Source organism: Salvelinus namaycush, chromosome 27 (genome assembly GCF_016432855.1).
Source record: "Salvelinus namaycush isolate Seneca chromosome 27, SaNama_1.0, whole genome shotgun sequence".
NCBI lineage: Eukaryota > Metazoa > Chordata > Actinopteri > Salmoniformes > Salmonidae > Salvelinus > Salvelinus namaycush.
Genome location: NC_052333.1, coordinates 12,736,257 through 12,759,255, shown reverse-complemented (window position 1 = coordinate 12,759,255; position 22,999 = coordinate 12,736,257). Strand labels below are relative to the sequence as shown.

Sequence of the window (22,999 nt, the reverse complement as noted above, 5' to 3'; positions counted from 1 at the left end):
TAGGACACCCCTATGCTGGCATCGTAGTCCTTCACAGAATCAGGAATGGGGACACTCTTCCTCACCCGTGCCCCAATGGCATTTTCCACCCTCCTTGAGACATGGTCGTTATTGAATGCCTCATGCTGTGTGGTGAGCATGGTTACTTCCCTAGTGTCCTTCCATTTCACAAAAAGCAGCGTGTTAGTCCTGATCCAACATATGGTCTGCCTCTCGGTTGTCTTTGTCATGTCGTTTACCTTGGTCTTTGGGAAAACAATTATTTTAGGATGAATGGTGCCACAAGCCCCTATTGTCTTTTTCAAGAGGTCTATGAAAAGCACGGGACTAGTATAAAAAGTGTCCACAAAGAGCTTGTACCCACTGTCACGTAAGGGGAAGTCCACTAGCTGCATGACAGAGTCATAACTAAGGCCCTTCCCAGTGGGTGTGATCGCCTTGCCTTCCACGTGTAGGCAGAGGCTGAATCTGCTAGCAGAAAGAGCTTGTAGCCCCATTTGTCTGATTATTTTTAATATATTGCTTTAAGTCAATTCGAGCCTTTGAGGCAACCATGCGCTTATCTATAGATAGATTTTGAGCAGGCTGGAAGTAAGTTTTGAATGCCTCCACCATGTCATGATAAAGGGGCTTGACTCTTGCAAGACGATCATACCCTGCAGTCCCCTTCTTCTGGTCATTGTCCTGATCCTTTTGTGTGTCACACGTGAAGAGTACGGTTGATGGCCAAGAATCGGTTTTCACTCATGTTGGAGGTGGGGAACTCGAACCGACAGAGTGGGGACTTGCTCCAGTTGTCAACTAGTCTTAATGGTGACAGGTTTCCAGGACATCTTCCTTCCTTCCCCCCTGCTGCTTCTTGTCCCCATACTTGTTGATATGACTAATTAGTGTTCCAGTACAGAGGTGGTAAAGTAGAGCTGAAACAGCTGCAAGGTGGTGTATGTTTCATCACTGACCAACTGTGGGCCTTCAGGTCGTTTGGGTTTAAACCTAAATTGTTCTGTCTCCTCATCATCTTCAAGTGCTTCCACTGCCTCTCCCTCTTCTCTGTTGAGGCCTAGATCTCCTCCCTGCCCCGCACCTCCAGATGAACTTGCAGACAGGGGAGTGGTGCCAGGGCCGGCAGTGGGGGTGGTTGAAGGAGGAGTGGGGTCTTTGTCGAGTGATGGATGTAGAACCATCAGACGAGGTGATTGACATAGCAGTGGGGGGTGAAGACCTTGGCCGGCGGGGGTACTAGCTGGGGAGGGGTGGCTCCAAAACGTCATCATCCAAATCCTCTGCATCCTCCACTCTGTGGTGAATAAAATAAAGGGATATATTGTTCAGACAGAATTACAGTTGACAAAATTTACAAAACGACATTACTGTAAAGTAAAAACACCAAGCCTAAACTTGATCTGTACAGTGACTTGCATAGAAGGTGTGAAGCACACACACAACGCAAACAGTAACACTTTGGAGACGAAGGCAGAGGTGAGAACCACAAATAAACAGTGGCCATGAGAGTTTAGTGGCCTCTCCAAAGTTACAAGCATGAAACATAGAACATCAAACAGTGAACTAATATGAAACATAGACAAGAACTACTATGTATGATATAACATTGAAATGACTTGTTACATAGGCCTATGTAAACTAAATCCAAAGCACAAAAAGCAGACAACGTATAAAAAACGAAATGCATATAGTAAATTAGCTATATAGTAAATTAGCTATATAAAGTCATGAAAATAATTTACTTACAGATCTAAAAGTGCATCCAATCGTTCTAGAAGGTAATCGTCATCGGCCGAGGCGAAATCGCTCCCCTGATCCAATTCCGACTCCAGTATTTTATTCAACGCTTCTATGTCGGTATGCTTATTCATAGATGCTTTCTTTTTAAGTTCCTGTTTGATATTTTAGTTTTCCCCCCTTTTTCTTCTTGAGAAGTGATCTTTTATGCTAAAGTCAAAGCGATGAAATCTGTTTACAATGTAATGAAGCACGCGTCTCGTCTCTGAGCCAGGTAGCAATAGTTCACATAACGCATAAAAAGTTCTAGGCCTTGCTTTGTCCCACCCAGGTCAACTGCATATCCCTGGAAAGCTTATCTCATTGGCTACAAGACTGTCAAGGTGCCATAGTAGCCAATCCTATGTGTAATGGATGCCTACAGCGCGTAAGCAGGCAACATATTTTTGATGCGCAAAGATATAGTCACTCAGTGGACATTCAATGTTGCCATTAAGTCATACATCAGATAACATGGCAATATGCTAGATTTGTTCCTACCAACCTAAAGATGAATACCCCCATGTAGCTATAGCTCAAACACAGACCAAATGGAAGCTTAACTTGTAAGATGTTTGCTGTTTGGTGAAAATGTTGTCTAAAATAAACATTTTGACTCTCGGGGCTGGTGATCAATAACGGTAGGTCACAAGCAGATAAATACGACCTGATCTGTGGAGTCCCGGCTTTCGGTGTGCATCAACGTATTCCGTGTTTATTTCGTATATGCTTCACAACGCTAACTGGAATGCAGATAGGGGCTACCGTTCTCATACCAGACTGAATTGAAAACAAATCAAATAGGGTCCCCAAATATGGGAACTTTACATTTAAGTACTTTTAACCACTGTGTGTGTGTGACTAACCCAGGCTGTCTCGCTCCCCCTCTCCTTCTCTCCCTCCACCTGTCTCTCCCCCCTATCTCTCTCCCTTTCTCCTACGCTATCTGTCTCTCTCCCCCTCGCTCCTTCTCTCCCTCCACCTGTCTCTCCCCCCTATCTCTCTCCCTCTCTCCTACCCTATCTGTCTCTCTCCCCTATCTTGCTTCCTCTCTCCTACCCTATCTCTCTCCCCCCTATCTCTCTCCCTCTCTCCTATCCTATCTCTTTCTCTCCCTCCTACCCCATCTATTTCTCCCCCTCCTACCCCATCTATTTCTCCCCATCACCCCCACTCTCTCTCCCTCTCTCCCACCCGATCTCTTTCTCCCCCTCATCACTCCCCCTCTCTTTCTCTCCCCCTATCCCTCTGTCTCCCCATCTCTCTCCCTCTCCTACCCTATCTCTCTCTTCCTCTCTCTCCTACCCTCTTTCTCTCCCTCCTACCCCATCTCTTTCTCCCCTCCTCTCTCGCCCCTTATGTCTCTCCCCCCTCATGTCTCTCCTTCTCTCCCCCCTTCTGTCTATCTCCCCTATCTTTCTCTCACCCCCCCATCTGTCTCTCCTCCCCTCCTGTTTGTCTCTCTAGCCCTGTGCCTCTGTCCAGTGGAGTCAGGTTAGCAGGCTCTGCCAGGTGTAGGTTCTTTAGGGTTAGACTATTGTCTTGTTGCTGTCTGTGACTGTCTGTGTTGCTGTGACTAGTAGTACTCACACACAACTATTTCATGTTTGTAAGTTATTTCTTTATTCAGACAAAGGGTACTCCTATGGGATATCCTATGGCTCCTAACTATGTTAATTTGTATGATTTACTATGCAATCTGACACACGTCAAATCAGTTTCCTTGATCTTCTGATTTTGTGTGAGGATAATGTAACATACACTGATCTTTACAGGAAACCTACTGATGGTAACAGTTTGTTGATGGCTGATAGCTGTCACCCGCTTCCCTTGAAAAACAGTTTGCCCTACAGCAAATTCTGTCAAATAAAAATAATTTGCAAAAAACATTCAGATTGACAGAAATATGGCTGAGACGCAAATAAAATTCAAGGAGTTGGGGTACAAAAATGGTCAGATTAATACTGCCATTGAGAAAATCCAAAACAAATCAAGAGATTATCTATTTCAAGGACAGTAAAAGAAGCATTTGTGCGTTCTTACTACCAGCTATTCAAAGTGCTCTGAACAAATTAATGGAATCGTTCACAAACATTGGCACATTCTAAGAGCCGATGACAGTATTGGTAATGTGCTTTCGAACCCTCCCATAAATCTCAGAGATGAATTGGTAAACTCTGATTTACCAACCCAAAATACCCCTGCACAATGTCTATTTGCGCCTCTACCGGATGGAAAATACAAGTGTAATGTCTGCGCTCAATGCAATGGCACTTACAAATGTAGATCCTTCAAACACCCCCAAACAGGGAAACAGATCCCAATCAAAGGTGTTATTACGTGCTCCACTAAGGCAGTTATTTATCTTATAACTTGTCCTTGTGATAAAAAATGATGTGGGTAAAACGAAGCGCGAATCAAAAGTACGACTCTCGGGGCATCGTAGCACATGTAAAAACTTGACGTACACAGTTGCGGGCCACTTTTTAGATGCGAACCATTTGATTTCGTCCCTACGTTATATCGGCATCACGTCGCCCGTCCTAGGAGAGGGGGTGACCTTGACAATTTATTGATAAAACGAGAGGCTGCCTGGATGTTTAATTTAAAGACCCTTGCTCCCTTCGGTCTCAACGTAGACTTTGATCTGAAGCCATTCTTGTGATTCTACTAATCATTGTAAATGTTTGTAGGCCTATTTAGCCAAATTGTATGTATGATCGTATGCTATCCATTTGTTTTTTATATGTTCTATTTTTATCTGTAAATCAACCACTGATATCAGGCCACAGCCCGCCATGATTACAGACACCTGTGTGTGACTTTTGACACTATATAAACTAGTGACCCGCAGTGTTTGTCATCATAAACTGGTTCAGCCCTGAATGCTGATTAGCTGACAGCCGTGGTATACCAGACCGTATACCACGGGTATGACAAAACATGTATTTTTACTGCTCTAATTACGTTGGTAACCAGTTTATAATAGCAATAAGTCACTTTGGGTTTGTGGTCATGTTGTGGCCATATACCACAACACCTCGGGACTTATTGCTTAATTATACCCTGATGAAGACAGCTTGTCTGTCAACGTTGGTTATTAGGTTATTCAATTATTGCATCTGAGCTCCTAGAGTGTGTGGCTCTCCCTTTTTTATTTGTCATGTGTTGCTGTGACTGTCATGCACGTTATGTGGTGTGATTGTTATCGCTGTTGTCAGCCTAACAGTGTCGTGGCTTGGTTTGTTTTTCTGCCCTATGTGTCTCTCTGGCCATGTCCCTCTCCTATCTCGCTCTTCTTATTCTGTCTCTTTCTGTCTGTCTCGGGTGCCCACTTCCTGTCCAGATCACAATCCGAGAGAGTTTGTATAATTCAATAAACATTGTAGGGTGTTAAACAGCTACTCATGTTCAGTATTGAGTGTCAGCCAGTAAATGCTATTCTGTACCAGAGCCTCTATATTACGATGGAACAAATTACTTAAAATTATGGAAACATAATGCATTTAACTCTAGTATCACATATCAGGCTGATTTACATACTGTTATATTCTCATGGTTTTAGTAGTGATTGTATTCCATTTCTATACTCTGCTGCTGCCCTCTGGTGGTGACTGTGTGTATCTCCTGTCTGTCTAACAGGCCTGGAGGCCAGCACCCAGAGGCCAGGGGCCACCTGAGTGAAGCCCTGACGGAGGACACCGGGGTGGGCAACAGTGTGGCCGGCAGCCCCCTGCCTCTCACCACCGGCAATGAGAATCTGGACATGGCCATCGTCATTCATCTGCAGTACTGCGATCATCTCATCCAGGTGAATGAACATGCTCGTGCCCTCACAGAGGAAATCTGGAAAATGATAGAGAAATGTTTTTCTTATGATATTGTTATAGTCAAGCATGTCTCAAATCCACTGCGCTCCTATTAGGCTGTCTGTAATTTAAATGTCAAACATAATTTTCCCAATTGGTAACAAACTAGACTGTCATGCTAACTAATTACAGTCTTGAGCAGATGTAGAAAATGAAATTAGCGTTGATCTAAGAGTGTGGCCGGGAAGTTCTCTTGTCATTTATTGGCTGCGACTGCATGGAAGAGTGGCGACTAGCACAATACTACGTGGTTTGGCTAGACTTTGTGTGCACCAACTCAATCTCTGTGTGTAACGACAGCTACTGTCCAGTGGAGGGAGCCCTTGGCAGCGTAGAGCCCAGCTCCAGAAGCTGTCAGCTCAGACTCAGCTGTTAGAGGAACTTGGAGAATTCAGCACAGAACACCTGGGGAGCATCACCTCGGCTGCTGACGGTGGGTTCTCTCACTCTCTCTCTCTTGATACTTTACAGTTCAGTAAATATGAATATAATGGAGGCTACTTTGTACTCCCTCTCTGGGGCAAGGAACTAGGTCAGATAATGAATCTCTATGTCCTCTCTCTCAGTGCTCCCAGGGCTGGCAGAGCGGCCAGGCCTGATGGCTCTGTGGTCAGAGTGTAGTGGTTCTGGAGGACAGTTTCACACTACGCTGGACCGGGTGCTTAAACACATGCACCACAGCTACACCAGTCCACTGCAGGAGAGGCACCCACACACCACAGCTGAAACAGGTAGGGCTCTCTTTCTCTCTGTGTGTGTGTTTGTGTCTTAAAACGTTTTGTGTTTGTAGCTATTTGTTTCCAACATATACAAAGTGTATGATGTGTATGTGGGTGAATCTGATTGATTACACCATAGTTCAGGGATCATCAGCTAGATTCAGCTGTGGGCCGTTTTTTTTCTTGCGTGGATTTCGAGGGGCCGGACCATAATTACAAATAATTTGTAGACTGCAAATTGACTGCAAGAAGCCCAAACAGAGATAATAATTGACTAAGACATAAAAATGTAAAACCTTTCTTACACATATGACCACGTGTCTCTATCATGCGTGGGAATACTTGGGAACAGATTTCCAAAATTAAAATCACTTGGAGCTGATTTCCTGCTGTTTTTACAGTCTTATGTCCAACAATGAAAATGCAAAAAAAATCTATGTTTTTGCTGATAAAACTTGTGGGCCAAATAAAACCACCAATTAGGGAACCCTGCCATTGTGTGTAGTGCAGCTGTCCTGTCACTGTATACATCTCACACAGCTGTCTGTCCTGTCACTGTACACATCTCACACAGCTGTCTGTCCTGTCACTGTACACATCTCACACAGCTGTCTGTCCTGTCACTGTACACATCTCACACAGCTGTCTGTCCTGTCACTGTACACATCTCACACAGCTGTCTGTCCTGTCACTGTATACATCTCACACAGCTGTCTGTCCTGTCACTGTATACATCTCACACAGCTGTCTCAGTACTGTCACTGTATACATCTCACACGGCTGTCTCAGTCCTGTCACTGAATACATCTCACATGGCTGTCTCAGTACTGTCACTGTATACATCTCACACGGCTGTCTCAGTCCTGTCACTGTATACATCTCACACGGCTGTCTCAGTCCTGTCACTGTATACATCTCACACGGTTGCCTCAGTCCTGTCACTGTATACATCTCACACGGCTGTCTGTCCTGTCACTGTATACATCTCACACGGCTGTCTCAGTACTGTCACTGTATACATCTCACACGGGTGTCTCAGTACTGTCACTGTATACATCTCACACGGCTGTCTCAGTACTGTCACTGTATACATCTCACACAACTGTCTCAGTACTGTCACTGTATACATCTCACACGGCTGTCTGTCCTGTCACTGTATACATCTCACACGGCTGTCTCAGTACTGTCACTGTATACATCTCACACGGGTGTCTCAGTACTGTCACTGTATACATCTCACACGGCTGTCTCAGTACTGTCACTGTATACATCTCACACAACTGTCTCAGTACTGTCACTGTATACATCTCACACGGCTGTCTGTCCTGTCACTGTATACATCTCACACGGCTGTCTCAGTACTGTCACTGTATACATCTCACACGGGTGTCTCAGTACTGTCACTGTATACATCTCACACGGCTGTCTCAGTCCTGTCACTGTATACATCTCACACGGCTGTCTGTCCTGTCACTGTATACATCTCACACGGCTGTCTCAGTACTGTCACCGTATACATCTCACACGGCTGTCTCAGTACTGTCACTGTATACATCTCACACGGCTGTCTCAGTCCTGTCACTGTATACATCTCACACGGCTGTCTCAGTCCTGTCACTGTATACATCTTACACAGCTGTCTGTCCTGTCACTGTATACATCTCACACGGCTGTCTCAGTACTGTCACTGTATACATCTCACACGGCTGTCTCAGTACTGTCACTGTATACATCTCACACGGCTGTCTCAGTACTGTCACTGTATACATCTCACACGGCTGTCTCAGTCCTGTCACTGTATACATCTCACACAGCTGTCTGTCCTGTCACTGTATACATCTCACACGGCTGTCTCAGTACTGTCACTGTATACATCTCACACGGCTGTCTCAGTCCTGTCACTGTATACATCTCACACGGCTGTCTCAGTCCTGTCACTGTATACATCTTACACGGCTGTCTGTCCTGTCACTGTATACATCTTACACGGCTGTCTGTCCTGTCACTGTATACATCTCACACGGCTGTCTGTCCTGTCACTGTATACATCTCACACAGCTGTCTCAGTACTGTCACTGTATACATCTCACACGGCTGTCTGTCCTGTCACTGTATACATCTCACACGGGTGTCTCAGTACTGTCACTGTATACATCTCACACGGGTGTCTCAGTACTGTCACTGTATACATCTCACACGGCTGTCTCAGTACTGTCACTGTATACATCTCACACGGCTGTCTGTCCTGTCACTGTATACATCTCACACGGCTGTCTGTCCTGTCACTATATACATCTTACACGGCTGTCTGTCCTGTCACTGTATACATCTCACACGGGTGTCTCAGTACTGTCACTGTATACATCTCACACGGGTGTCTCAGTACTGTCACTGTATACATCTCACACGGCTGTCTCAGTACTGTCACCGTATACATCTCACACGGCTGTCTCAGTACTGTCACTGTATACATCTCACACGGCTGTCTCAGTCCTGTCACTGTATACATCTCACACGGCTGTCTCAGTCCTGTCACTGTATACATCTCACACGGCTGTCTGTCCTGTCACTGTATACATCTCACACGGCTGTCTCAGTACTGTCACTGTATACATCTCACACGACTGTCTCAGTACTGTCACTGTATACATCTCACACAGCTGTCTGTCCTGTCACTGTATACATCTCACACGGCTGTCTCAGTACTGTCACTGTATACATCTCACACGGCTGTCTGTCCTGTCACTGTATACATCTCACACGGCTGTCTCAGTACTGTCACTGTATACATCTCACACAGCTGTCTGTCCTGTCACTGTATACATCTCACACGGCTGTCTCAGTACTGTCACTGTATACATCTCACACGGCTGTCTGTCCTGTCACTGTATACATCTCACACAGCTGTCTCAGTCCTGTCACTGTATACATCTCACACAGCTGTCTCAGTCCTGTCACTGTATACATCTCACACAGCTGTCTCAGTCCTGTCACTGTATACATCTCACACGGCTGTCTCAGTACTGTCACTGTATACATCTCACACAGCTGTCTGTCCTGTCACTGTATACATCTCACACGGCTGTCTGTCCTGTCACTGTATACATCTCACACAGCTGTCTCAGTCCTGTCACTGTATACATCTCACACAGCTGTCTCAGTCCTGTCACTGTATACATCTCACACGGCTGTCTCAGTACTGTCACTGTATACATCTCACACGGCTGTCTGTCCTGTCACTGTATACATCTCACACGGCTGTCTCAGTACTGTCACTGTATACATCTCACACAGCTATCTGTCCTGTCACTGTATACATCTCACACGGCTGTCTCAGTACTGTCACTGTATACATCTTACACGGCTGTCTGTCCTGTCACTGTATACATCTCACACGGCTGTCTCAGTCCTGTCACTGTATACATCTCACACGGCTGTCTCAGTACTGTCACTGTATACATCTCACACAGCTGTCTCAGTCCTGTCACTGTATACATCTCACACGGCTGTCTCAGTCCTGTCACTGTATACATCTCACACGGCTGTCTGTCCTGTCACTGTATACATCTCACACAGCTGTCTCAGTCCTGTCACTGTATACATCTCACACAGCTGTCTCAGTCCTGTCACTGTATACATCTCACACAGCTGTCTCAGTCCTGTCACTGTATACATCTCACACGGCTGTCTCAGTACTGTCACTGTATACATCTCACACAGCTGTCTGTCCTGTCACTGTATACATCTCACACGGCTGTCTGTCCTGTCACTGTATACATCTCACACGGCTGTCTCAGTCCTGTCACTGTATACATCTCACACAGCTGTCTCAGTCCTGTCACTGTATACATCTCACACGGCTGTCTCAGTACTGTCACTGTATACATCTCACACGGCTGTCTGTCCTGTCACTGTATACATCTCACACAGCTGTCTCAGTACTGTCACTGTATACATCTCACACGGCTGTCTGTCCTGTCACTGTATACATCTCACACGGGTGTCTCAGTACTGTCACTGTATACATCTCACACGGGTGTCTCAGTACTGTCACTGTATACATCTCACACGGCTGTCTCAGTACTGTCACTGTATACATCTCACACGGCTGTCTGTCCTGTCACTGTATACATCTCACACGGCTGTCTGTCCTGTCACTATATACATCTTACACGGCTGTCTGTCCTGTCACTGTATACATCTCACACGGGTGTCTCAGTACTGTCACTGTATACATCTCACACGGGTGTCTCAGTACTGTCACTGTATACATCTCACACGGCTGTCTCAGTACTGTCACCGTATACATCTCACACGGCTGTCTCAGTACTGTCACTGTATACATCTCACACGGCTGTCTCAGTACTGTCACTGTATACATCTCACACGGCTGTCTCAGTCCTGTCACTGTATACATCTCACACGGCTGTCTCAGTCCTGTCACTGTATACATCTCACACGGCTGTCTGTCCTGTCACTGTATACATCTCACACGGCTGTCTCAGTACTGTCACTGTATACATCTCACACGACTGTCTCAGTACTGTCACTGTATACATCTCACACAGCTGTCTGTCCTGTCACTGTATACATCTCACACGGCTGTCTCAGTACTGTCACTGTATACATCTCACACGGCTGTCTGTCCTGTCACTGTATACATCTCACACGGCTGTCTCAGTACTGTCACTGTATACATCTCACACAGCTGTCTGTCCTGTCACTGTATACATCTCACACGGCTGTCTCAGTACTGTCACTGTATACATCTCACACGGCTGTCTGTCCTGTCACTGTATACATCTCACACAGCTGTCTCAGTCCTGTCACTGTATACATCTCACACAGCTGTCTCAGTCCTGTCACTGTATACATCTCACACAGCTGTCTCAGTCCTGTCACTGTATACATCTCACACGGCTGTCTCAGTACTGTCACTGTATACATCTCACACAGCTGTCTGTCCTGTCACTGTATACATCTCACACAGCTGTCTCAGTCCTGTCACTGTATACATCTCACACAGCTGTCTCAGTCCTGTCACTGTATACATCTCACACGGCTGTCTCAGTACTGTCACTGTATACATCTCACACGGCTGTCTGTCCTGTCACTGTATACATCTCACACGGCTGTCTCAGTACTGTCACTGTATACATCTCACACAGCTATCTGTCCTGTCACTGTATACATCTCACACGGCTGTCTCAGTACTGTCACTGTATACATCTTACACGGCTGTCTGTCCTGTCACTGTATACATCTCACACGGCTGTCTCAGTCCTGTCACTGTATACATCTCACACGGCTGTCTCAGTACTGTCACTGTATACATCTCACACAGCTGTCTCAGTCCTGTCACTGTATACATCTCACACGGCTGTCTCAGTCCTGTCACTGTATACATCTCACACGGCTGTCTGTCCTGTCACTGTATACATCTCACACGGCTGTCTCAGTCCTGTCACTGTATACATCTCACACAGCTGTCTCAGTCCTGTCACTGTATACATCTCACACGGCTGTCTCAGTACTGTCACTGTATACATCTCACACAGCTGTCTGTCCTGTCACTGTATACATCTCACACGGCTGTCTGTCCTGTCACTGTATACATCTCACACAGCTGTCTCAGTCCTGTCACTGTATACATCTCACACAGCTGTCTCAGTCCTGTCACTGTATACATCTCACACGGCTGTCTCAGTACTGTCACTGTATACATCTCACACAGCTGTCTGTCCTGTCACTGTATACATCTCACACGGCTGTCTGTCCTGTCACTGTATACATCTCACACAGCTGTCTCAGTCCTGTCACTGTATACATCTCACACAGCTGTCTCAGTCCTGTCACTGTATACATCTCACACGGCTGTCTCAGTACTGTCACTGTATACATCTCACACGGCTGTCTGTCCTGTCACTGTATACATCTCACACGGCTGTCTCAGTACTGTCACTGTATACATCTCACACAGCTATCTGTCCTGTCACTGTATACATCTCACACGGCTGTCTCAGTACTGTCACTGTATACATCTTACACGGCTGTCTGTCCTGTCACTGTATACATCTCACACGGCTGTCTCAGTCCTGTCACTGTATACATCTCACACGGCTGTCTCAGTACTGTCACTGTATACATCTCACACAGCTGTCTCAGTCCTGTCACTGTATACATCTCACACGGCTGTCTCAGTCCTGTCACTGTATACATCTCACACGGCTGTCTGTCCTGTCACTGTATACATCTCACACAGCTGTCTCAGTCCTGTCACTGTATACATCTCACACAGCTGTCTCAGTCCTGTCACTGTATACATCTCACACAGCTGTCTCAGTCCTGTCACTGTATACATCTCACACAGCTGTCTCAGTCCTGTCACTGTATACATCTCACACAGCTGTCTCAGTCCTGTCACTGTATACATCTCACACGGCTGTCTCAGTACTGTCACTGTATACATCTCACACAGCTGTCTGTCCTGTCACTGTATACATCTCACACGGCTGTCTGTCCTGTCACTGTATACATCTCACACGGCTGTCTCAGTCCTGTCACTGTATACATCTCACACAGCTGTCTCAGTCCTGTCACTGTATACATCTCACACGGCTGTCTCAGTACTGTCACTGTATACATCTCACACGGCTGTCTGTCCTGTCACTGTATACATCTCACACAGCTGTCTCAGTACTGTCACTGTATACATCTCACACGGCTGTCTGTCCTGTCACTGTATACATCTCACACGGGTGTCTCAGTACTGTCACTGTATACATCTCACACGGGTGTCTCAGTACTGTCACTGTATACATCTCACACGGCTGTCTCAGTACTGTCACTGTATACATCTCACACGGCTGTCTGTCCTGTCACTGTATACATCTCACACGGCTGTCTGTCCTGTCACTATATACATCTTACACGGCTGTCTGTCCTGTCACTGTATACATCTCACACGGGTGTCTCAGTACTGTCACTGTATACATCTCACACGGGTGTCTCAGTACTGTCACTGTATACATCTCACACGGCTGTCTCAGTACTGTCACCGTATACATCTCACACGGCTGTCTCAGTACTGTCACTGTATACATCTCACACGGCTGTCTCAGTACTGTCACTGTATACATCTCACACGGCTGTCTCAGTCCTGTCACTGTATACATCTCACACGGCTGTCTCAGTCCTGTCACTGTATACATCTCACACGGCTGTCTGTCCTGTCACTGTATACATCTCACACGGCTGTCTCAGTACTGTCACTGTATACATCTCACACGACTGTCTCAGTACTGTCACTGTATACATCTCACACAGCTGTCTGTCCTGTCACTGTATACATCTCACACGGCTGTCTCAGTACTGTCACTGTATACATCTCACACGGCTGTCTGTCCTGTCACTGTATACATCTCACACGGCTGTCTCAGTACTGTCACTGTATACATCTCACACAGCTGTCTGTCCTGTCACTGTATACATCTCACACGGCTGTCTCAGTACTGTCACTGTATACATCTCACACGGCTGTCTGTCCTGTCACTGTATACATCTCACACAGCTGTCTCAGTCCTGTCACTGTATACATCTCACACAGCTGTCTCAGTCCTGTCACTGTATACATCTCACACAGCTGTCTCAGTCCTGTCACTGTATACATCTCACACGGCTGTCTCAGTACTGTCACTGTATACATCTCACACAGCTGTCTGTCCTGTCACTGTATACATCTCACACGGCTGTCTGTCCTGTCACTGTATACATCTCACACAGCTGTCTCAGTCCTGTCACTGTATACATCTCACACAGCTGTCTCAGTCCTGTCACTGTATACATCTCACACGGCTGTCTCAGTACTGTCACTGTATACATCTCACACGGCTGTCTGTCCTGTCACTGTATACATCTCACACGGCTGTCTCAGTACTGTCACTGTATACATCTCACACAGCTATCTGTCCTGTCACTGTATACATCTCACACGGCTGTCTCAGTACTGTCACTGTATACATCTTACACGGCTGTCTGTCCTGTCACTGTATACATCTCACACGGCTGTCTCAGTCCTGTCACTGTATACATCTCACACGGCTGTCTCAGTACTGTCACTGTATACATCTCACACGGCTGTCTCAGTCCTGTCACTGTATACATCTCACACGGCTGTCTCAGTCCTGTCACTGTATACATCTCACACGGCTGTCTGTCCTGTCACTGTATACATCTCACACGGCTGTCTCAGTCCTGTCACTGTATACATCTCACACAGCTGTCTCAGTCCTGTCACTGTATACATCTCACACAGCTATCTGTCCTGTCACTGTATACATCTCACACGGCTGTCTCAGTACTGTCACTGTATACATCTTACACGGCTGTCTGTCCTGTCACTGTATACATCTCACACGGCTGTCTCAGTCCTGTCACTGTATACATCTCACACGGCTGTCTCAGTCCTGTCACTGTATACATCTCACACAGCTGTCTCAGTCCTGTCACTGTATACATCTCACACGGCTGTCTCAGTACTGTCACTGTATACATCTCACACAGCTGTCTGTCCTGTCACTGTATACATCTCACACGGCTGTCTGTCCTGTCACTGTATACATCTCACACAGCTGTCTCAGTCCTGTCACTGTATACATCTCACACAGCTGTCTCAGTCCTGTCACTGTATACATCTCACACGGCTGTCTCAGTACTGTCACTGTATACATCTCACACGGCTGTCTGTCCTGTCACTGTATACATCTCACACGGCTGTCTCAGTACTGTCACTGTATACATCTCACACAGCTATCTGTCCTGTCACTGTATACATCTCACACGGCTGTCTCAGTACTGTCACTGTATACATCTTACACGGCTGTCTGTCCTGTCACTGTATACATCTCACACGGCTGTCTCAGTCCTGTCACTGTATACATCTCACACGGCTGTCTCAGTACTGTCACTGTATACATCTCACACAGCTGTCTGTCCTGTCACTGTATACATCTCACACGGCTGTCTCAGTACTGTCACTGTATACATCTCACACGGCTGTCTGTCCTGTCACTGTATACATCTCACACAGCTGTCTCAGTCCTGTCACTGTATACATCTCACACAGCTGTCTCAGTCCTGTCACTGTATACATCTCACACAGCTGTCTCAGTCCTGTCACTGTATACATCTCACACGGCTGTCTCAGTACTGTCACTGTATACATCTCACACAGCTGTCTGTCCTGTCACTGTATACATCTCACACGGCTGTCTGTCCTGTCACTGTATACATCTCACACAGCTGTCTCAGTCCTGTCACTGTATACATCTCACACAGCTGTCTCAGTCCTGTCACTGTATACATCTCACACGGCTGTCTCAGTACTGTCACTGTATACATCTCACACGGCTGTCTGTCCTGTCACTGTATACATCTCACACGGCTGTCTCAGTACTGTCACTGTATACATCTCACACAGCTATCTGTCCTGTCACTGTATACATCTCACACGGCTGTCTCAGTACTGTCACTGTATACATCTTACACGGCTGTCTGTCCTGTCACTGTATACATCTCACACGGCTGTCTCAGTCCTGTCACTGTATACATCTCACACGGCTGTCTCAGTACTGTCACTGTATACATCTCACACAGCTGTCTCAGTCCTGTCACTGTATACATCTCACACGGCTGTCTCAGTCCTGTCACTGTATACATCTCACACGGCTGTCTGTCCTGTCACTGTATACATCTCACACGGCTGTCTCAGTCCTGTCACTGTATACATCTCACACAGCTGTCTCAGTCCTGTCACTGTATACATCTCACACAGCTATCTGTCCTGTCACTGTATACATCTCACACGGCTGTCTCAGTACTGTCACTGTATACATCTTACACGGCTGTCTGTCCTGTCACTGTATACATCTCACACGGCTGTCTCAGTCCTGTCACTGTATACATCTCACACGGCTGTCTCAGTCCTGTCACTGTATACATCTCACACAGCTGTCTCAGTCCTGTCACTGTATACATCTCACACGGCTGTCTCAGTACTGTCACTGTATACATCTCACACAGCTGTCTGTCCTGTCACTGTATACATCTCACACGGCTGTCTGTCCTGTCACTGTATACATCTCACACAGCTGTCTCAGTCCTGTCACTGTATACATCTCACACAGCTGTCTCAGTCCTGTCACTGTATACATCTCACACGGCTGTCTCAGTACTGTCACTGTATACATCTCACACGGCTGTCTGTCCTGTCACTGTATACATCTCACACGGCTGTCTCAGTACTGTCACTGTATACATCTCACACAGCTATCTGTCCTGTCACTGTATACATCTCACACGGCTGTCTCAGTACTGTCACTGTATACATCTCACACGGCTGTCTCAGTACTGTCACTGTATACATCTCACACAGCTGTCTCAGTCCTGTCACTGTATACATCTCACACGGCTGTCTCAGTCCTGTCACTGTATACATCTCACACGGCTGTCTGTCCTGTCACTGTATACATCTCACACAGCTGTCTCAGTCCTGTCACTGTATACATCTCACACAGCTGTCTCAGTCCTGTCACTGTATACATCTCACACAGCTGTCTCAGTCCTGTCACTGTATACATCTCACACGGTTGTCTCAGTACTGTCACTGTATACATCTCACACAGCTGTCTGTCCTGTCACTGTATACATCTCACACGGCTGTCTGTCCTGTCACTGTATACATCTCACACGGCTGTCTCAGTCCTGTCACTGTATACATCTCACACAGCTGTCTCAGTCCTGTCACTGTATACATCTCACACGGCTGTCTCAGTACTGTCACTGTATACATCTCACACGGCTGTCTGTCCTGTCACTGTATACATCTCACACAGCTGTCTCAGTACTGTCACTGTATACATCTCACACGGCTGTCTGTCCTGTCACTGTATACATCTCACACGGGTGTCTCAGTACTGTCACTGTATACATCTCACACGGGTGTCTCAGTACTGTCACTGTATACATCTCACACGGCTGTCTCAGTACTGTCACTGTATACATCTCACACGGCTGTCTGTCCTGTCACTGTATACATCTCACACGGCTGTCTGTCCTGTCACTATATACATCTCACACGGGTGTCTCAGTACTGTCACTGTATACATCTCACACGGCTGTCTCAGTACTGTCACCGTATACATCTCACACGGCTGTCTCAGTCCTGTCACTGTATACATCTCACACGGCTGTCTGTCCTGTCACTGTATACATCTCACACGGCTGTCTCAGTACTGTCACTGTATACATCTCACACGACTGTCTCAGTACTGTCACTGTATACATCTCACACAGCTGTCTGTCCTGTCACTGTATACATCTCACACGGCTGTCTCAGTACTGTCACTGTATACATCTCACACGGCTGTCTGTCCTGTCACTGTATACATCTCACACGGCTGTCTCAGTACTGTCACTGTATACATCTCACACAGCTATCTGTCCTGTCACTGTATACATCTCACACGGCTGTCTCAGTACTGTCACTGTATACATCTTACACGGCTGTCTGTCCTGTCACTGTATACATCTCACACGGCTGTCTCAGTACTGTCACTGTATACATCTCACACAGCTGTCTCAGTCCTGTCACTGTATACATCTCACACGGCTGTCTCAGTCCTGTCACTGTATACATCTCACACGGCTGTCTGTCCTGTCACTGTATACATCTCACACAGCTGTCTCAGTCCTGTCACTGTATACATCTCACACAGCTGTCTCAGTCCTGTCACTGTATACATCTCACACAGCTGTCTCAGTCCTGTCACTGTATACATCTCACACGGCTGTCTCAGTACTGTCACTGTATACATCTCACACAGCTGTCTGTCCTGTCACTGTATACATCTCACACGGCTGTCTGTCCTGTCACTGTATACATCTCACACGGCTGTCTCAGTCCTGTCACTGTATACATCTCACACAGCTGTCTCAGTCCTGTCACTGTATACATCTCACACGGCTGTCTCAGTACTGTCACTGTATACATCTCACACGGCTGTCTGTCCTGTCACTGTATACATCTCACACGGGTGTCTCAGTACTGTCACTGTATACATCTCACACGGGTGTCTCAGTACTGTCACTGTATACATCTCACACGGCTGTCTCAGTACTGTCACTGTATACATCTCACACGGCTGTCTCAGTACTGTCACTGTATACATCTTACACGGCTGTCTGTCCTGTCACTGTATACATCTCACACGGCTGTCTCAGTCCTGTCACTGTATACATCTCACACGGCTGTCTCAGTACTGTCACTGTATACATCTCACACAGCTGTCTCAGTCCTGTCACTGTATACATCTCACACGGCTGTCTCAGTACTGTCACTGTATACATCTCACACAGCTATCTGTCCTGTCACTGTATACATCTCACACGGCTGTCTCAGTACTGTCACTGTATACATCTTACACGGCTGTCTGTCCTGTCACTGTATACATCTCACACGGCTGTCTCAGTCCTGTCACTGTATACATCTCACACGGCTGTCTCAGTACTGTCACTGTATACATCTCACACAGCTGTCTCAGTCCTGTCACTGTATACATCTCACACGGCTGTCTCAGTCCTGTCACTGTATACATCTCACACGGCTGTCTGTCCTGTCACTGTATACATCTCACACAGCTGTCTCAGTCCTGTCACTGTATACATCTCACACAGCTGTCTCAGTCCTGTCACTGTATACATCTCACACAGCTGTCTCAGTCCTGTCACTGTATACATCTCACACAGCTGTCTCAGTCCTGTCACTGTATACATCTCACACAGCTGTCTCAGTCCTGTCACTGTATACATCTCACACGGCTGTCTCAGTACTGTCACTGTATACATCTCACACAGCTGTCTGTCCTGTCACTGTATACATCTCACACGGCTGTCTGTCCTGTCACTGTATACATCTCACACGGCTGTCTCAGTCCTGTCACTGTATACATCTCACACAGCTGTCTCAGTCCTGTCACTGTATACATCTCACACGGCTGTCTCAGTACTGTCACTGTATACATCTCACACGGCTGTCTGTCCTGTCACTGTATACATCTCACACAGCTGTCTCAGTACTGTCACTGTATACATCTCACACGGCTGTCTGTCCTGTCACTGTATACATCTCACACGGGTGTCTCAGTACTGTCACTGTATACATCTCACACGGGTGTCTCAGTACTGTCACTGTATACATCTCACACGGCTGTCTCAGTACTGTCACTGTATACATCTCACACGGCTGTCTGTCCTGTCACTGTATACATCTCACACGGCTGTCTGTCCTGTCACTATATACATCTTACACGGCTGTCTGTCCTGTCACTGTATACATCTCACACGGGTGTCTCAGTACTGTCACTGTATACATCTCACACGGGTGTCTCAGTACTGTCACTGTATACATCTCACACGGCTGTCTCAGTACTGTCACCGTATACATCTCACACGGCTGTCTCAGTACTGTCACTGTATACATCTCACACGGCTGTCTCAGTCCTGTCACTGTATACATCTCACACGGCTGTCTCAGTCCTGTCACTGTATACATCTCACACGGCTGTCTGTCCTGTCACTGTATACATCTCACACGGCTGTCTCAGTACTGTCACTGTATACATCTCACACGACTGTCTCAGTACTGTCACTGTATACATCTCACACAGCTGTCTGTCCTGTCACTGTATACATCTCACACGGCTGTCTCAGTACTGTCACTGTATACATCTCACACGGCTGTCTGTCCTGTCACTGTATACATCTCACACGGCTGTCTCAGTACTGTCACTGTATACATCTCACACAGCTGTCTGTCCTGTCACTGTATACATCTCACACGGCTGTCTCAGTACTGTCACTGTATACATCTCACACGGCTGTCTGTCCTGTCACTGTATACATCTCACACAGCTGTCTCAGTCCTGTCACTGTATACATCTCACACAGCTGTCTCAGTCCTGTCACTGTATACATCTCACACAGCTGTCTCAGTCCTGTCACTGTATACATCTCACACAGCTGTCTCAGTCCTGTCACTGTATACATCTCACACAGCTGTCTCAGTCCTGTCACTGTATACATCTCACACGGCTGTCTCAGTACTGTCACTGTATACATCTCACACGGCTGTCTGTCCTGTCACTGTATACATCTCACACGGCTGTCTCAGTACTGTCACTGTATACATCTCACACAGCTATCTGTCCTGTCACTGTATACATCTCACACGGCTGTCTCAGTACTGTCACTGTATACATCTTACACGGCTGTCTGTCCTGTCACTGTATACATCTCACACGGCTGTCTCAGTCCTGTCACTGTATACATCTCACACGGCTGTCTCAGTACTGTCACTGTATACATCTCACACAGCTGTCTCAGTCCTGTCACTGTATACATCTCACACGGCTGTCTCAGTCCTGTCACTGTATACATCTCACACGGCTGTCTGTCCTGTCACTGTATACATCTCACACAGCTGTCTCAGTCCTGTCACTGTATACATCTCACACAGCTGTCTCAGTCCTGTCACTGTATACATCTCACACGGCTGTCTCAGTACTGTCACTGTATACATCTCACACAGCTGTCTGTCCTGTCACTGTATACATCTCACACGGCTGTCTGTCCTGTCACTGTATACATCTCACACAGCTGTCTCAGTCCTGTCACTGTATACATCTCACACAGCTGTCTCAGTCCTGTCACTGTATACATCTCACACGGCTGTCTCAGTACTGTCACTGTATACATCTCACACGGCTGTCTGTCCTGTCACTGTATACATCTCACACAGCTGTCTCAGTACTGTCACTGTATACATCTCACACGGCTGTCTGTCCTGTCACTGTATACATCTCACACGGGTGTCTCAGTACTGTCACTGTATACATCTCACACGGGTGTCTCAGTACTGTCACTGTATACATCTCACACGGCTGTCTCAGTACTGTCACTGTATACATCTCACACGGCTGTCTGTCCTGTCACTGTATACATCTCACACGGCTGTCTGTCCTGTCACTATATACATCTTACACGGCTGTCTGTCCTGTCACTGTATACATCTCACACGGGTGTCTCAGTACTGTCACTGTATACATCTCACACGGGTGTCTCAGTACTGTCACTGTATACATCTCACACGGCTGTCTCAGTACTGTCACTGTATACATCTCACACGGCTGTCTGTCCTGTCACTGTATACATCTCACACGGCTGTCTCAGTACTGTCACTGTATACATCTCACACAGCTGTCTGTCCTGTCACTGTATACATCTCACACGGCTGTCTCAGTACTGTCACTGTATACATCTCACACGGCTGTCTGTCCTGTCACTGTATACATCTCACACGGCTGTCTCAGTCCTGTCACTGTATACATCTCACACAGCTGTCTCAGTCCTGTCACTGTATACATCTCACACAGCTGTCTCAGTCCTGTCACTGTATACATCTCACACAGCTGTCTCAGTCCTGTCACTGTATACATCTCACACAGCTGTCTCAGTCCTGTCACTGTATACATCTCACACGGCTGTCTCAGTACTGTCACTGTATACATCTCACACAGCTGTCTGTCCTGTCACTGTATACATCTCACACGGCTGTCTGTTCTGTCACTGTATACATCTCACACAGCTGTCTCAGTCCTGTCACTGTATACATCTCACACAGCTGTCTCAGTCCTGTCACTGTATACATCTCACACAGCTGTCTCAGCCCTGTCACTGTATACATCTCACACAGCTGTCTCAGTCCTGTCACTGTATACATCTCACACAGCTGTCTGTCCTGTCACTGTATACATCTCACACGGCTGTCTGTCCTGTCACTGTATACATCTCACACAGCTGTCTCAGTCCTGTCACTGTATACATCTCACACAGCTGTCTCAGTCCTGTCACTGTATACATCTCACACGGCTGTCTCAGTACTGTCACTGTATACATCTCACACGGCTGTCTGTCCTGTCACTGTATACATCTCACACGGCTGTCTCAGTACTGTCACTGTATACATCTCACACAGCTATCTGTCCTGTCACTGTATACATCTCACACGGCTGTCTCAGTACTGTCACTGTATACATCTTACACGGCTGTCTGTCCTGTCACTGTATACATCTCACACGGCTGTCTCAGTCCTGTCACTGTATACATCTCACACGGCTGTCTCAGTACTGTCACTGTATACATCTCACACAGCTGTCTCAGTCCTGTCACTGTATACATCTCACACGGCTGTCTCAGTCCTGTCACTGTATACATCTCACACGGCTGTCTGTCCTGTCACTGTATACATCTCACACAGCTGTCTCAGTCCTGTCACTGTATACATCTCACACAGCTGTCTCAGTCCTGTCACTGTATACATCTCACACAGCTGTCTCAGTCCTGTCACTGTATACATCTCACACGGCTGTCTGTCCTGTCACTGTATACATCTCACACAGCTGTCTCAGTACTGTCACTGTATACATCTCACACGGCTGTCTGTCCTGTCACTGTATACATCTCACACGGGTGTCTCAGTACTGTCACTGTATACATCTCACACGGGTGTCTCAGTAC

General features: G+C 46.8%; 1 protein-coding gene across 1 annotated transcript in view; it reads left to right on the top strand.

Moving 5' to 3' along the window:
• Positions 1–22,999, top strand: part of ripor2 (RHO family interacting cell polarization regulator 2) — a 100,768-nt gene that overhangs the window by 64,345 nt on the left and 13,424 nt on the right. The window contains exons 17-19 of the mRNA XM_038965838.1: positions 5,422–5,590; positions 5,949–6,081; positions 6,215–6,379. Of these exons, the coding sequence (XP_038821766.1) occupies positions 5,422–5,590; positions 5,949–6,081; positions 6,215–6,379 (467 nt within the window). The remainder of the gene's footprint in view (positions 1–5,421; positions 5,591–5,948; positions 6,082–6,214; positions 6,380–22,999) is intronic.